The 17,303-nt window shown below is 36.5% G+C and overlaps 3 protein-coding genes across 9 annotated transcripts; 2 read left to right on the plus strand and 1 right to left on the minus strand.

The window, feature by feature from the left end:
* The first annotated feature begins 1,768 nt into the window (after positions 1-1,768).
* LOC147502894 (Maf-like protein) lies at positions 1,769-8,898 on the plus strand. 7 transcript variants are annotated; one of them, XM_086607717.1, is made up of 10 exons: positions 1,796-2,046; positions 2,436-2,507; positions 2,580-2,654; positions 3,696-3,779; positions 5,369-5,452; positions 7,100-7,169; positions 7,246-7,337; positions 7,958-7,999; positions 8,088-8,168; positions 8,641-8,898. In XM_086607717.1, exons 1-10 carry the CDS (start codon positions 1,903-1,905, stop codon positions 8,710-8,712), a joined length of 816 nt encoding a protein of 271 aa, XP_086463843.1. In that variant the 5' UTR covers positions 1,796-1,902; the 3' UTR covers positions 8,713-8,898. The 7 variants fall into 7 exon arrangements, with proteins under 7 accessions (XP_086463848.1, XP_086463849.1, XP_086463843.1 ...); XM_086607718.1 differs by having other exon boundaries at positions 8,615-8,753; XM_086607722.1 differs by lacking the exon at positions 3,696-3,779 and having other exon boundaries at positions 1,769-2,046.
* Positions 8,899-9,130: 232 nt separating this feature from the next.
* LOC147502895 (large ribosomal subunit protein uL6m-like) lies at positions 9,131-10,855 on the plus strand. Its single transcript, XM_086607724.1, has 2 exons — positions 9,131-9,270; positions 10,302-10,855. The coding sequence occupies exon 2, from the start codon at positions 10,334-10,336 to the stop codon at positions 10,640-10,642; it is 309 nt and encodes a 102-aa protein (XP_086463850.1). The 5' UTR covers positions 9,131-9,270; positions 10,302-10,333; the 3' UTR covers positions 10,643-10,855.
* Positions 10,856-11,193: 338 nt separating this feature from the next.
* On the minus strand, positions 11,194-12,733 carry LOC147502896 (uncharacterized). Its single transcript, XM_086607725.1, has one exon. The coding sequence runs from the start codon at positions 12,603-12,605 to the stop codon at positions 11,229-11,231; it is 1,377 nt and encodes a 458-aa protein (XP_086463851.1). The 5' UTR covers positions 12,606-12,733; the 3' UTR covers positions 11,194-11,228.
* Positions 12,734-17,303: the final 4,570 nt, after the last annotated feature.

The following is a 17,303-nucleotide window of genomic DNA, read 5'->3' on the forward strand; positions in this document are numbered from 1 at the left end:
AGGTTTGACTTCAGTATATCTCAGATGCATAGTCTCTCACTTTGGCATATACATCCTTTAAAGAACTATGAACTAGACTCAATGCTTTCTTCTTAGCTCTGTAACACTGAAGTGGTGTCACCTCCAACTTTAACTTGTGTAGTATATCTCTCTTGAAAATCCCTTACCTTCCACTTAGGGTTGTCTATGATCCTGTCATAGTAATAATCAGCCAACCATCGAGAATTAGCTAATTTAATGCTAAAATGTCTTTTACAGTTATGATCAGACTCTAAAGTCTTAATTTGCATATGATTTTCAGTTTGCATGTAACTTGCATACAAAAACCATTTACACCCATCACCAAGACACAACTTCAAATCTTCTAGCAGCATTTCTGTTAAAATGAATTGGATACCCATTATGGACTGCATATTTCTTTAAACATTCTTTAAGTTGATTTACATTACCAGACCTCATGCCAAACTTAATTTGGATATTGGACATCTCAACATTGAGGTTGAAAATTGGGTACATCCTCTTTTTAACCTTCGACTTCCTCTTCCTCTCCTTAATAGAAGCAACATCCTCATCTTCTTCTTCACTAGATTCAGGACTTAAATAGTCATCAGATGTAGCATAGTCAGACTCATTCTCTCCAGCACCACCAGTATCCATCTCAAGATTTGGTAGTTCATTTGCTACTTCACTTGCTTGTTCAGTGGCTGCTTCACTTGCTTGTTCATGTGGTTCATCTAGTACTTCATCAACTTCTTTAGTACTTGATTTCTTCTTCTTATACTTGATTTCCATATTTATTTTCCTAACTTCAATCAATTCTTCATCATCTTCACTAATATGATCCAAACTTGTTGCATCAGACTCAGTCTCTTCCAAACAATCACCCACATCAACCTTTTTGTCATCTTCAGACTCTTCAACATCATCACCTTGCTCATTTTCAACATAAACAACTACCTTCAATTCTCATTTCTTGCCACTTTCATCATTTCTATAATATCTTTATCATCATTGACTATCCTAAGGCCAATGTCTAGGTAAAAGTACTAAATATCCCACCCTTGTAATACAAGATGTGTTTCAATTCGTAAACCACTTATACCCATCATACAGCTCAGTTGGGTCTCTCTGAAACTTCCCACCAAAGAAAAGTTCTATATAGTAATGATCCACTACATTGCAAATAATTACATATAATTAATAACAATCATTGAACAGTTATAAAAAAAAAATTACAACTAATTATTAACAATCATTCAACAGTTATTGTCTTTATGTTTATAAAATGTCAAAACCGAAGACAACGACAAACTGTCTTTAATTTAAGTAGATTAACAAAGATGATTGAGAAATATAATAACCAAGAAAGAGAAAATATGATTGAACGAAGACAAAACGTGATTGGACAAAAACAACATGATTCAAGAAATAAAATTGGGGAAAAAATAATTTACTAGTTTTTTTCAAGGCTTTTGCAAGAACTAATAATATTCTAGCACTTCAGTAGAGACAAATACCGATACTTAATTAGTTGTTTGATTTGAAAATTTGGGGATTGGGGTTTAATTAGGTTTTTTTAATTTAAGAATTTGGGAATTAGGGATTTCTGTATGAATTTGGGAATTATATTTCAACGTATGTGAAATTTCGGTGCCACGCCACCGGTGATTAGATGTGCACTTCATCCTTGACACATGTGAAGTAACTGAATGGCCCAAACTGTTAAAAAAAAAGAAAGGTCATGCCCCAATTTGCTTAAATATATATTGTCCTAAATTGATAAAAACAGCAAATTAGTTAACGGAACAAAAAGTCCATTTTTTTTCAAAAAAATAAAAAATAAAAAAAGAATAAACTCACCCAAAGATAGTGCGGAATAATAATACGTAATATTATTATTTAATGTCTTCCAGCATTTTAGGGATGACCAGTCTCTTCCTCGGACGAAGTAGTTGTACAAGTCTGGCATCTAATAAAAATCTTCCCAACCAAAAGAGCAGCCGCAATATTATTATTAAGATGTCTTCAGAATCTCCTCCATTCAAGGTTAGGCCATTCTTATCCCTTATCTAAAATAAACCATATTAAAGATTACTTATTATGCCAAATGGGACTCTCCCTCTTGTTGGTTATTCGTCAGACTCCTTAGCTTACTTAAAACAAGAGGACATGATAGTGATTCAGAATTCAGATACATTTTGGAGAAATATGGGTTTTGTAGGTTGGCTCAGCGGTCTGATATTAAAGGGGAGGCTACTAATTTTGCGGGCTTTTAGATTACTTTGTATATTATTTTTGAAATATAATATGGCGTGTTTTTTTCTTTAATAAAATGCAGTAAATGTTTAATTTCTTTTTTCTTTCCATATTCTTCAACATTATTAGTTACCTAAAGTTTGTTGTTTTTTAACGTTTCATTTTCTTTTTTCACACAGATAATTTTGGGATCTTCGTCAATGGCACGAAGACAAATATTAAGTGAGATGGGATACAAATTTGAAATCATGGTGTGCTATCTATCTACAATACCCTGTTTTATCTCTTGTTTATTTTGGAAGTTAACTAGAGTTTGGTTTTAGACTGCAGATATAGATGAAAAAGGTATTCGGATGGAAAAACCAGAAGAGCTGGTTATGGCCCTAGCTGAAGCAAAGGTCAGACTCTTTCTATTTGAAACCAAAAACAAAGAGAGCATTTTTTACCATTGTTTATTGTCAACTGTTAAGAGGTTGCTGTTAAGAGTTTGAGAATTAGTTGTTCTATCTCCCAACTTAATTGGCTGAATTCGATATTAAGTGCGGGGAGCCGGGGAATTAATTAATAGTTATATGATGAATATCTCCTTCTGCAAACTTGCATTATGTACATCTCGTATATTGGTGGAACCCGGGTGTGAAATTTGTTTATTCAGTGCTCACAAATAAGCTAGGTATTCAATCTCTGTAATATATCCTTCTGAATTGTACATGAGGTCAACGGTAATGTTGCCCCCCAATGTCCTGGAGGTCATGGATTCCAATCGCTTAAACATGCGGCGGTAAGGCTGCATACATCTGAGTCCCAAATCCCACTTTCGTGGGAGTTTCGTGTACTGTGCTAGCCCCTTTTACAGGACATTATATTTCACGACTATCCAATTCTTGTGATGAAATAATGAGGGTTTAGAATCCATGTCAATAGTGTTACATGAAAAAAATAATTTGATAGGCAAGTCTTTAATAGAATATCGCTTATTTGATCATTTACTTACATCCCGAAAATCCCAACTTTGGTAGTTTTGTTTTAACCTCTGAAGGTTAAGAACAGTTTCACTTTTAAAAGAAAGGTTATTTTGAGATTAGGTTTTTATGTAGATTGTAAAACAAAGAAGAACCAATAGCAAAATTGTAATTATCAGAGTTTACTAAGTAGTATTTCATCAGTTTTCAATGCTTTCTAATTTGTTACCTGATTATAAATTCTTTTACCTTTATCCTTTTTATCAGGGTTGCTTAAATGCACCAGGGTTTTACATGATAAGCTGATAAAGTATAAAACAATGCCAAGTTTTAGCTAGTCAGACCCTTCTCATTTCACTTTTTCCATTTTTTTCGCTCAGTTCTCATTTTCACTTCTCATGCTTGGGTTCATGTTTCAGTTTCACAAATAGCAATTCAGTTTAGGTCCCTTAACTCTACTGAATGAAATTTTAACAGGCGGATGCTATCATGTCAATGCTTCAAAATACCAATCTCCCTGATCAGGATGACAAATATACACTTTTGATAACTGCCGATACAGTATATATCTATCTTTCAATGTGTTTATTATTTATTATGATAGTTGTGTAACACCCAATACCATGTGATGCCATCTATGTACGAAGGATGCTCTGGTTCTGGCAAAAGCGACTTAATCCAACATCTTGTCTCCTAAGTCCTAACCTCAGGCTTAGGTTTTACATGCTAGATGCTGAATGAACATTGTTTCCTTAGGTCACACGTGTCAGTGCAGGGTCCATAATGCTGGAACCATAAGATCAGTAGTTAAGGTTTATTGGACACATAAGATGATAATATGGAATTGTCTGAAAGTTTTGTTCTCATACACGTTGGGTCATTACGAGTTATTATCTTGTTGTTTCTATTGCTGCTGTTTCTGCATAATGTGTAAACCAAGAAACACAATGCCCTGAATTACTTGTATAAATAATTTGAAGCTTTTGAATACTGATGCTTTAGGTACTGTGATATGTGTAGTGATGAGTGTAAATGCAATTTTAATCTTTCTACCATACAGAAACTGTCATTAACATATCTGTGAAACATTTAAACAAAAATGGGACATTCTGCATGTTCATTGTCGAAACGATAGACTGCAGTAAGCAGAGGTCCGGGCTCTTTACTCAGTTACACCATCTCCCAGTTTAGTCTCGTTTAGTTTGGAATTAGTTATATGTAACGTGCTTGTTTACTTATTTGCGAACTATATCACATTTAAATGTGAAGTCTACTTTTAATGTCAAAAAATGGATCTCTGCTCTCAGGGCCCTCATAGAGCCTAAGGTGCCGTTGTTAGTCATTTAATAAATTGCTTGTTCACTTATTCAGGACCTTTACCACATTATAAGATAAAATTCTAGTTTTATTGTCCAGAAGTTGCTATTTCCGTCCTCAGACCTACTACAGCCTCAGGTGTCATTGTTAATTGTTTCAACAGTTGCTTTGCTTCCAGATCTACCAATTAATTACAAACATGACCACCAAATGCTTTTACTCATCATTCCTACCCACCATAATGAATAAGCAGGCATATGTAACAATGACACGATTGGTCAAGGGTATGAGGTGTCTAGCACACAGACCTACGCGAACATGATGCACAAATTATCCCCCAGACTTGATCCAAGTGTGTTTGAATGTGGGTGCAACAGAGTGTCATATGGAAACATCCTTTTTGATGCAAGCTATGGTCTACTGTTTCAGTTTCTGATTCCCTTGCAATGTAATTTAAATGTTGTAAGGTGCCATTAGCGATCGGACTAATACAAAAAGGATACTGATTTGATGGAGTCAGGTTTCTGATGGATTGTGTTTTAAACTATTAATTGATTTGATTTATTATCTATTCAGTTATTTATTTATTTTTAAATGTGTCCCCCCACCCCCTCAGTTGTCCTAATGGGGACTGTAGACTCCCTCCCTCTTTTTTGTCCCTTCTCCATTTAGTGCCTTTTCGCTTTCTTATTCCTTTATGTGCTTCTTACATCCATGCTCACACTTAGACCCCATAAATTATTTCTTAGTGGTGGGACAATGTGTGTGTGAGAGAAGAGAGGGAGAGATTTTAATCAGTCTGTTGTGTCATCTGAACAAAAATTTTGTCTCAGGCAGAAGCCATCATATCGAGGCTCCAAATTGTTGAGGAGAAAGAAAAAGACACCGAGCCATGTTTGTTGATCACTGCTGACCAAGTAGATCCCAATGCCTTCTCTTTCCTTTTTTTTTTTTAATCTGTTGATTTTGTTAGAGCCCATGTAATGGAGACGCTTGGTTAAATGAAAATATCCTGGGCATACTTTTGGAATTTTGGTACTATCTATATATCAATTCTGTTTATGTGGATGCTTCAACTGTCAAGTACTATCTAATATTCTGTTCTTTACTAAAATATTATCGTGATGAATTGTGAATGCATTGACATGTGAGTTGGAATAGTGTTGATTTAGAATTCTAGGTGGAAGCTTCAAGCCTTCAACAATGGCCACTGGAAGACAAATTAGGGTTCTTGCATAAAGTACTCTCCAAACCAAGTTTTATTAATTCTCAATTTCAACTAGTATCACTCTAAAAAAGGAGGCTTCTAAGCCTTTAGATGTTTGTATTACTAATGCTTTTAGTATTTTACTAATTATTTATATTTGACAAGTATGAGCATGTATTGTGTTCTATATGTCATCCTAGCAACTTAGAAAAGAAAACTATGGATTAGTGTGTGACATCTAAATATGTAGCTTGTAAGCATTAATTGTTTTACAAAAAAAGCAATTTGTTAAAAGCGCTTTATACCCAAAAAGTTAGTCACACTGTATATTTGCTTATCTTTGTTATCTTGTAGAAAGTTTAAATCAATTTTTGTGCTTGCAATCGAGTTTTACACAAATGTTTAAGTTTGAATATTGGCCTTATGCCTAATTAGTAAATGTGCAGTCATGTAAGTGATCTAAAGGGCTGATATTTTGGCAAGTTAATGTTTACTTGTGCTTAAGCCCGTGCAGACTTCCTTTATGGTTTTCTACCATGAAGAAAGTGCATTCGTAATGCCGATCTTTCAAACATGGAAAAAGAAAAGAAAATATTGTTTTGGTCAACACTTCAAAGTTCAAACATGGGTAAAATGAATAAAAGATTGTTCTGGTATGTTTTGGTTGGCACTTGCCGCAGAAGGAGCCAACTTCTACATCGTTCTGGTATGTTTTGTTCGTCGTGTCCTCCTGCGGCCAGGCAGTTACTAATTTATCTATGTAGTTATACAGTAAAGTTTTCTTTTGATGTATTTTCTCTAGGTAGACAGCTTAAAAAAAACTATTATTATTTTATTTTTTGATTTTTTTATATTACTGTCAGTATACATGCCTACCATGTCTGTGCAGTATGTTGCATGAATGCTGGGATTCTGCCAAACCAATCGGAGGGTTTTCAGATAGGAATTTGGTTGTCCTCTCTGGTATCCCTATATATATTCTACTCTTGGGATGGTCAAAAACGATTATGAAAATGAGATGATTGTTATCCCTCATTCCCTCCTCTTTGACTTCATGTGAATCCCATAAGTCTCACCTGCATGCATGAGTGTATGAGTGAGTGACTGGGAGAAGGTTACTAGTGACATCATTAGTTCTAAGACTTAGGGTATATTTTGGCATGTTGAGTCGCTTAGCTGCCCTGCTTGTCACCAACCTGACATCCTTCGCGATCCTGATCATAGATGGCATGCTGGTAATTGGTATTGTTTGAACTTTGAAGACCTTGCTCTTGCTTTTCTTCTTTTAAATTTACTTCTTTATTGTTGAATATATTTTTCCTGATACCATAGCTTACTGCTTAATTTTGATCTGGAGGTGGTGGTCTACGATGGAGTAATCAGGGAGAAACCATCCAGCAAAGAAGAGGCGCGTGAATTCATCAAAGGTTTAAATCATGTGCCTTTTACTATCCAGATTATGAAGTTAGTTGAATTTACTATTCATAGCAACATCAATTGCAGGCTACTCCAGTGGACATGCAGCAACAGTAGGATCTGTACTCATTACCAACCTGAAGACGGGAATCAGAAAAGGAGGTTGGGATAAAGTTGAGGTAGTATTCGATGGCACAGAATGACACCAACTTCCGCAAGTACACTTGTGAATACTCTAGCATTTTTTGTGACTCTTTAGAGAGTACTAGCACCATACTTTGAATCTGTTCAATGGGTGACCAGTTTAAAAGTGTTTGCCTTGATGAAGCTTTTGGAACAGAAAGCAAGTTGATTATGATAAAAGCTTTGTAAGCAACCCGTTTTAAAGAGATGTCCTGCTTTTGTCCCTGGCTAATTTATTATGGTAGTTACTTCTACGCAGCTGACTGAAACAGATATATGGGTCAGACCGTATGGACCTAAACACAAAGTTTATTATCACGTGTGCAGTGTACTGGAACGTCAACTGAAATTTTTGTTTTCTGCGGACTTTCCAAAGTTTGTTATTAAGAAATAAAGATATATTTATCATAATTTATCAAGTATAAATCTTAATTTACTACCTCTACCTGAAGCTTTGATACTAGCTAGTCGATTTCTTACTGAAAACTAATATGAACTGCTTTTTCGTCTATGGAAATAAGGATATCCATTGATGTAATCTCGTATGTTGTTAATTTACCACAGGTTTTATAAATATTTTATTTGGAGAATTAACTTCTGTGATGATGCCTTACAGATTTATTTTCATGACATACCGGATGAAGTCACTGATAAGCTGGTAAATAGAATAAAAGGCATCTTTTTGCTGTTGGATTTTGTGGTTGTTTCATATATAAGCAGATATTTGGCTTCCTTGTTGTGGGCAGATTGAAGAGGGGGTTGTGCTAAATGTTGCTGGGGCCCTAATCATTGAACATCCGTTGATATTACCCATTGTTAAGGAAGTGGTAGGTTATTTTACTATTTTAGTATATTTAGACGATATCAATAATACTTCACTAATCATTGAAGCAGTTGTGGGAACGATGACCATGCACCAGACTCATCAAGACATGCTTTTGCAGTTAGACCATTCACCATTAACCTGAAACTTCATCACTTCATATCTTTTTTCCGAGTAAAGTATTCATCAAAGCTGTTTAGGTCCTATGAATTTGGAGGAGGAAGTTACTTTCTAGTAGGAATTAGAGAGTCATTTTGTTTTGGTCTTGAATCACATTTAAAAACAAAGTAGGGTTTCATATATGGCATCTAGATAAGCCAGATGGTTTTGCGTTTGAGGTTGTGGCAGTCTAAGAGGTTGTTAAAACTTGACAGCATGTAACTTAATAAATTACGTAACTAGTTTATGAAATTTCATTTGAATATATAACTGTTTCTATTTTCTTTACAGAGAGAACCATTGATTGTTATTTGTAGGTAGGGACTACAGATAGCGTAATGGGACTACCCAAAGCTCTCACAGAAAAGCTAATACAAGAAGTCCTGTAGCTGTTACACAACGCCTCGTGCCCCCATTTCTTTCATTTTTGGCTTCTGACTTTGTTAAGTTAGGTTTTTATTTTCTGAAAAAGCTGACAAACTGAAACTAAGAACAATGTAATTGATTATTAACTCTGATGTGTTTCGAGCCTGTCGATTTTTCCAGTTAATTGATGTTCATCAGGTTTTATTTAATTATTAGTGTCAAGTTCTTATCAACGTATGTATCTCCTACTTACATTCAGAGGCTACTAAAACTTGTACTCAACTATCTACAAAGTAGAACCACGGCATAGGTGAACCATTCGGTGATTGCGTGAACTAGGAACATAAATATCAAAACGAAATTCCGAAACATATCATATCGAGTTTTTGAAAATAAAAGTGGCACCCCGTAGGTTATGAAAGGGGTGTACTTAAAGTTTTAATTGGGTGCAAATATCTTTTTGCACCATTAGAAAAAGAGGTCTTTCCATTTTGCAAGAACACTGGGTATAGTGGCTACTCTAAAAACCAAGAAGCCGAGTCATTAAAGAGAACAAATTTGGGAGTCCATCTAACTATTGGGTAAGCTCCATCCTATTATTTGAGATTTTATATTAATATGGTTTTATTTTGTTTTGTTTTACTGTGCATGCTAGTTGTTTGAAGAAATGCCCATTTGACATTTTGGTAAATAACTAACAGAGAATGGTAGAATGAAAGGCCCACTCTTAATCTAGAAAGCGATTGTAATGCCTAAATCGTTGTCTGTTTATTTGCTCTTTTTTGCATTTCACCATTTCACATTTTGCTTATGTGATGTGTCATTGTGGTAAGCAATATTTCTCTGTCATTAATATAAACATTGTCAAGACGAAGCAGTCCACTCCTCAAGATTTCCAAAAACAAAAACAAAAAAAATTGAGAGTTAGTGCCAACTTAGAAATTTTTAGTTATTGAATCTCCTTAGGTTAGATGTCGTGATTGGTCTGAATTTATTTATTTATTTATTTCCCTAAAAGCTTTCGGTATATCTTTATATTGTGGCATAGCCACTCTGAGTTTTGTTAACGTAGTTAGAAAAAAAAAATCTAGTAAAGCTGCAGACTTTTTAGCAGCCTTTTTTCTGCCCCTCTAAATGTAGAGGTGAATAATGTTGTGGAGAAATTCAAGTGAAGAGCGTAGATAAGAATGTCATTTTTTTTTATTAGTGGCTGTATGGCGTCTACCTAATAGCAGCTAATCTTGCCAAGCAGGCGTGAAGTAGATATTAACAAAAGTAGAACTTTGAGTGGAACATTTAACCCCAATTAATAAGGTTACTTCTTAGTTCTTATTGGTTATTGGTAAGTACATGGACAAGTATGCAGATCATGTTTTTTTTTATCAGAAGAAAAAAATAAAAATAAAAAAGAGTGATAGTTTCTCTTTATTAAAATTAAGAGAGGTTTGTGGGTATCAAACCCAGTTCTACTAATTAAGGTAATAATACTAATAATGCTGATAAATCAAAAGATAGATAAGTGGTTGACTCAGTAAAGAATTTTGTTATATCACTACCATTAAATTTGCTTATTTTCTACATATTTTCTTCCTTCGCTCTTTTTCATGTACAGCAAGTTGCAAGCGTGCTGTTCAAAGGTTGTAGATGGAAGCCAAATTCTTTCGCTTTCTAAAGATTGTTGGGGTTGGATTCAAAGCCAGAGCTGAGTCAGAGGGCCGCCTATTGTATTTGAAATTGGGTTACAGCCATGAGGTGGAACTGAGTGTTCCACCAGCTGTTCGCGTGTTCTGTTTCAAACCCAACATAGTTTGCTGCACTGGGATAGACAAACAGAGGGTGCACCAGTTTGCTGCTACTGTTCGCAGCTGTAAACCTCCTGAGGTTTATAAAGGCAAAGGTATCATGTATGTTGATGAAATCATCAAGAAGAAGCAAGGAAAGAAGTCCAAATGATTGTTTGGGAACTGTTATAGGGTTGCACTGCTTGAGAATGGCCTTTGTTTTTGTTTATGTTACCATTGCAGTGTGCTGTTCTAAAGATCCTCACACTTATGAGAACCGTAGCCAGAAGTATTTGCAGCTTAGTTTGAAGAGTTCTTGTTTAGTTGTAATGCGGTACTGTTTCTTAAGATTTTAATCCAAAGGTCCCAACGTCAGTTTCTCAGATATGTTTATCAATAGTGTTTTTTTATATTTATACATGTGAATCAATTGCAGCCCACACACAAAAAATATTTGTATATGTTAGTGTAAAAAAGAGAAGTGTCAAAAGGAAATTATACATGTTCACAAATTTGCACAGAATTGAACTTTTTATTTTTTATATATATTTGGTGCTGAACCCAAGTTACTTCTGGGCTGCCTACGTACCATGGAACGGGGACAGGATCAAGCTAACACGTAGTTCTTTTTTCAATTACAACCAAGAGGATTCGGTTCTAGTCATGGAGGGGACAGGATCTTTTTCAATTACAAGCAAGAGGATTCGGTTCTAGTATGGGAGAATAGGCTCCCAAATCCCGATTTGTGGTTGCTTCCTCTAGCAGCTCACTGCAACTCCTTTGCTACACCAGGTATGAAAACCGAGTACCTTGTCTAAGTCAGCGTTTTCTGATATCACGTTGATCGATCGCCCATTTTGCTGGAGATTTCGGCCATTAATATCTTTGTCTCCCTGGTCGCCATTTTCTGAAGATGCTTCAGCAGAAAAACTTTCCTCCTCGTCCTCAATAAGGGCTGCCTGTGCCTTCAGTTCTTCGATATCAAAATTCCAGTTGCTTACTCCCCTTACATACTGATTATGCGATATCTCCTCCTTTTGCACATCCTGAATATTACTAGGTGCTTGCATATGTTCTACGTTCACCTTCACTGTTTTCGGGATCTTCCCAACAGTAGAAGGAATCTTCTCCACAAGTGCTCGTACGCAACTAGACTTGTGATTCTTAAAGAATCGATCCCTCAAAAGCGCTGTTGCTGAAGGTCTTTTTGATGGATCTTTTACTAAGCACTTAGCAATCATCTGTTTAAATTGCTTTGAGAACTTCTGGTCTTTTATATCATCTAAACGCGGTGGATCTTCTGTCAGGATTGTAAGAAACAGTTTCACAGGAGGATACTCTGAGAAAGGAGCATGACCATGGGCAAGCTCTATGGCTGTGATGCCGAAGGACCATATATCTGCTTTAAAGTCGTATCCATGCCCTTCTTCCATATCTAGGATCTCCGGCGCCATCCAGCAAGGTGTCCCTGTTATTGTATTTCTTTTGGGTCGCCTATCACCAGAATCAAAAAGAGAAGCAGACACACCAAGATCTCCGAGCTTAATTGCTCCATGTGAGTCGACTAAGATGTTTCCAGCCTTGACATCTCGATGTATACACCCTTGCCCGTGAAGATACTCCAAACCCTTCAACGCCTCATATAGAACAGTACGAATAACCGCCTCGTCTTGCAATCCGTCTTTATAAGCTGTCTTAAGTATGTGTTGAAACGATCCTGCTTCCATAAACGGCATCACAACCCATAAATCATTGCCGATAACAAAAGCACACTGTGCTTTTAAAACATTAACGTGGTCGACAAGTTTCATAAGGCGAACTTCTTTTGCAACCTTGTTGGGGTCTTCATGATCAAAATCCAGAATCTTTATCGCAACCGTCTCCTTCAAAGGTTTGCACAACGCACGGTACACTGTTGCAGCACCACCCTTTCCTATTTCTTCGTATAGCTCGTAATGTTCTTGCCCTACTGGAAACTCCATCACCCTTGTTGCCGCAGGAGCATGTCTCCAGAGATGAACCACTGCTTTGTATATTTCTTCTTCTTCTTCTGCTGCTGCTTTTTTGTTCTTCTTCTTTTCTTGCAGATCGAAAACAACTCTAAACACAATTATTATGAAAAGGCTCAACTCCATCGCATATTTATATTGTGTTGCGATTCCGAATTGGAGAAGGACTGCTTTTTCAGTTAGGACTTGGAGTCGGTCGTCTGTGTTAGGAATTTGAATTGAACTCTTGTTCACGAAATTAACACTTCTTGTATCTAGGAAGTCCTATTCCTGTTTTTTCGGCCAGGAATTTGTGTTTAATTTACTTGATATACACTTGATTCTTCTATACTAATCCAACAACAACTTCGAAGGGAGTATCATGATTATCTCCAAGCTATGATGCACGGATACGGGTATGGCGACACTAGTACAGGTACAATATGGCTTTTTTGAAATATTTGAATACGGGTACGGCATATATGGTACATATATGCGGCTAATTAATATGAATATTTTAAAATCATGTTAGTAGTTCTTTGAGTAAAGTTAGTCAGGAACATGTGAAAAACTATTATAACACATGTCAAAGTCAATACAATTTGAAGCTTTAAGAACAATTTACATTTCAATGGAGTAGAACAATCAGATCAGGTCTATTTTAGGGATTCCAGTACTCTAGAAGTATCTTAGAAGTATTCGTACCCGACCGATATGGGTGCAATGACATTTTAGGAGTATCTGTGCATCATAGTCTTGGATGTCTCGATGAAGCTTCCGAACGTTTTTATTGTGGATCAAGTTTATCTATCGGTGATAGATTCTAAGATATCACGATATCCTTGATATCTATTCTAACTCTACTAAAGTTGCTGTCCTTTCTTGTTTTCTTAGCACACAAAATGGCCAAAAGTAAATTCAACCCTACAGTTATCCGGCCTATTGTTTCTTTATTAAAAGAAATAATATATTTCATTAAATTTCTGAAATAAATCATACAAAAAATTTGGGGGCCCCCAAACGCGCAACAAATTGAGCTGCAAGACATTTCTGAATAGCAAACCCAATCCTTTTAAACACATATGTTGTCCAACTGTCATCACATTGTTGCCCATTACTTTGTGCACACTTCTGAGCGAGCAACTCAACTACTTCTGACGCTAAAAAATCAAATGTATCAAAGACAAATGAGACGAAACAGTGTTGGTTAGCAACACATGCTCTTTCATGTTTCTTTACCTTCGCTACAACTGTGCTATTAGCTGCTTCCTACACAAAAATATCCATTCACAAACCCCACCATTGGAGACACTCCAATAACGTAAACACATGCATGCTTACCCTCGAACCAGTTATAAATCAGCACATCTGTGAGTTGGAGCGTTGATCTACATAGTACATACCATCGCTAGGGTTTGTAAGGAAGTTCACTAGAGCTTCCTTCATCACCTATAAACCTGTCAAACCACGTCATACAAAACGCCTTGCATGTGGTCATGCCTGTATTTGAACTTAGGAAAATACTGGCCTGCACTGAGCTGCATGGTCTCCAAATGCATTAAGGCAGCTCCTTTTGCATACAGGACAACGGTCACCATCTGTATACAAATGAATCATGAGCTGGTAACGGAGGATGTCATGATATTCAATCGGGGACATATGTTGTCTAATACCTTCCATAGGAATAACCATAAGGAACACATGCTCGGACCTCAAGCAATTAACAACAGCTTTCTAACGAGCTGACAACTCAAATTCTCTCTCAAAACTTCTAATAATCTTACCAAAGTATGCTTCCGCCAACACATGTTATGGTTTAAAGGGGGCAGAAACGTTTAAGGATAGAGTGTTGGGATCAACATCGGGAAGATAAAGTTGTAGTTCAGTAAATGCACTATCATAATCATCACCCATATGAGTACCATTGTGGGTTCAAAGAATGTGATTCTGAAGCTCCATGGATTGGACTCACATCGAGATGCTACAAAAGCAAAATTGATGAGAGCAGATGCATAATAAATGCCATGTCGCACAGGAAGAGTAGACAAACGCCATTAGAGATCCCCAAAACTGGGCCGTCATACACAATAATTAATGCTTTGGAGAGTTGAGCGGAGTTTGTGATAAAAAAAGTTGAGCTGTATTGTCGCGCTAAAGTATGTCGGTGGACATATACGAAGAGCAAACACCAGTTTTGATGAACCCACACATGCTCGCAAAAGTGTTAGTTCATAGTACAGGTCTTTAAGCGGAGCTAGCTAATAAACTCATCACTTTTAAAGTTTTCTCAACTCGCTTACGAATAAGGCCTATAATGAATGATGCATCTATACTAACCACCCGTCCAAACAGACTGACTCCCAAGTGGGGACGAGATATATCTAGTGGAAATAGACCTAAAACATATCATAACACCAAGGATCCACCGATGGCCAAAAGAACTCTGTCTTAGTCACATTAAGAACTAGGCCGAGTGATAGAACTGCTTCCTGAATAATGCGTAAAGCTGCCGCTACCTGCTCAGTGTCACCAATTAGAGTCCCATTATCTAAATACCAATTCTGGAGTTCTAGCTAATATTATGACATTATTATTATTGTTATTATTATTATTTTTTTTTGTCGTTCGTTGAAGTAGTTAGTGTTTAGAAGGAGAGAGGGCAAGATTGTAGAGAAATAAGAATCTTTCTTTTTTTTTTTTTGATTTTTTAGTTTTAAGTAACTCGAAAGAAAATATAAGAAAGAACTCAAAGGTGTCGGAGAAAAGAGTAGATATGCCGGATTACATCCCATATGAGAGGCTCGTATCAAACAGTGTTTTCTATGAAAGGTTATGGTGTTCAACCTTGAAAGCAATGTGCATTAATGTTAGAGCATCATCAACGCGCTGCTAATTTTTTTTGTGACACATCAACTTTTTTCGTCGATCCAAATTGCTAGAAACGTGTCAAGTACCAACGCATTTGAACAAAATTTGGGGGTTCTATTTCAAACGGGAATAGTTGTCACGTTCCAATTTAAATTTGTTTTAAACGACAAAGTTGTCCCGTCCCAGTTGAAACAATTTTTTTTAAAAACGTGCACATTCAAGCTTCCAGTAATCATTTCTCATACGAACAGGCGAGATAAACTCAAGCCCCCTCACTTTAATCACCTAATCAAAGATCATTTTTTTACCAAATTTCATTATGTTTTTTGCAATGGATCACTATCGTTGAGCTGGACGCAAGAGGAGTCTTTTGCGTGAGTCGGGGAGTTCAAATCCTCGAGAAAACGATGATGAATTTATACCGGAAAATGATTTCCAATTTCCACCGAGAATGAGTATTGTTGATCATCCGTCATGCATTGGCTAACGATCGGAATAACCATGTCTCGTGTTTATATAGTAATGAAAGAGTAAGTATGAATTTATGAACGTTGTTCGATTGATTTTTATTTAAAATCGTGTTTAGAATATATCGTATACTAACTGTTTGATTAAATACCTTAACATGTAGAAACTGAATAGTACGCAATGTCAAACATAAAGACTTTTGGAGACACCTAGAGGAAAGACAAGACAATATGGTGCACGTTAGCAAACGAATATTGCAAATGCCTTTTGGTCCTCTGATATCGTGTTCAAACATTCAGACTGATTGTCCAATCATATTTGCATTGGCGGAGCGATGGTGGCATACCACACACACTTTTCACCTTCCATGTGTTGAGCTTAGTATCACGCCACTTGACTTTTCAATGTTGTCGGGTTTAAGTGTGGGCGAGAAGAAACCCATTTTGTTGGATGCAAGTATTGAAGAGGATATGGGAAGGTTGAGGACTCTACTACCTTCGTTGTTTGATTTTGATGGTGAACTTGTACCAGAGAATATTGGTGGTAGATACATTTTGAACTCGGCCTTCAGATAAATATATATGTTCCGATTAGATGTGGATTATTGTCTGGAACATCAAATTGACGTCCTATACTTAGAGCCAAACTTTGAGGCGGAGAATGAGTTTGTCAGGGCTTTTCTGTTATATTTTTTCAGCCAAGTGGGTTTCACGACTGGAAAATTTGGGATTCGGGCTGGTTGGTTAGTGTCTTTGGTAGACCTTGATAACTTGGATGATTTTGACTGAGGTGGTGCTTTCATGACACATCAATATACTGGGCTTGATTTGTTTGTCCAAACAAATGAAATGGAAAAGCAATGCAACGAGATTACGTGGATACTACAGGTAAGAGGATTTAAGTTTTAAGATATAAGATTTTATCTTGTTAGTTAAATATTATATAATTTAAGTTAAAAAATATTTTCATTTGATAATTTCAATACTGGTGGTACGAGTATTTTGCTTGTTTAAACCCAATACTGAGAAGTGATTGGGATAAGGACTTATGGCCTCGCCCATAGGGATGGGCTCCTGAGGGTCACACTAGAGTCAAAGAAGAGGTCAATAATGATCTCCAAGCTGTTAGGAGCCAATTAGAAACTAGAAGTGTGAGATCTATTGTTTGGAGTCCGTGGCAAGATTCTCGATATGAGCATACACATATCTTTCAGCATAGTTCGATCATGTCATTAAGAAGGTTCATACTAAAAGCCTTTTATATGTGTGTTTGGTTCCTTTGAGATAGGGTGACCATGCAAACCGTTGAATTTAGATATGTTCCTGCTCCCCCACCCACAGACATGCGTGCTATGAATGTCCCCACCTCTTTGATTGAGCGGTATCACGTTGCGAATGCATGGTCCAATTTTACTGATTATGCTGATGTGAACTCCATTCTTGAATATGAAACTTATTGGCGGAAAGTTTCTAGGGGAAGCCTATCTATGGGTCCACTTTATAGAGGTGC

The sequence above is a fragment of the Coptis chinensis genome, chromosome 4 (genome assembly GCF_015680905.1).
Source record: "Coptis chinensis isolate HL-2020 chromosome 4, ASM1568090v1, whole genome shotgun sequence".
NCBI classification, from domain to species: Eukaryota; Viridiplantae; Streptophyta; class Magnoliopsida; order Ranunculales; family Ranunculaceae; genus Coptis; species Coptis chinensis.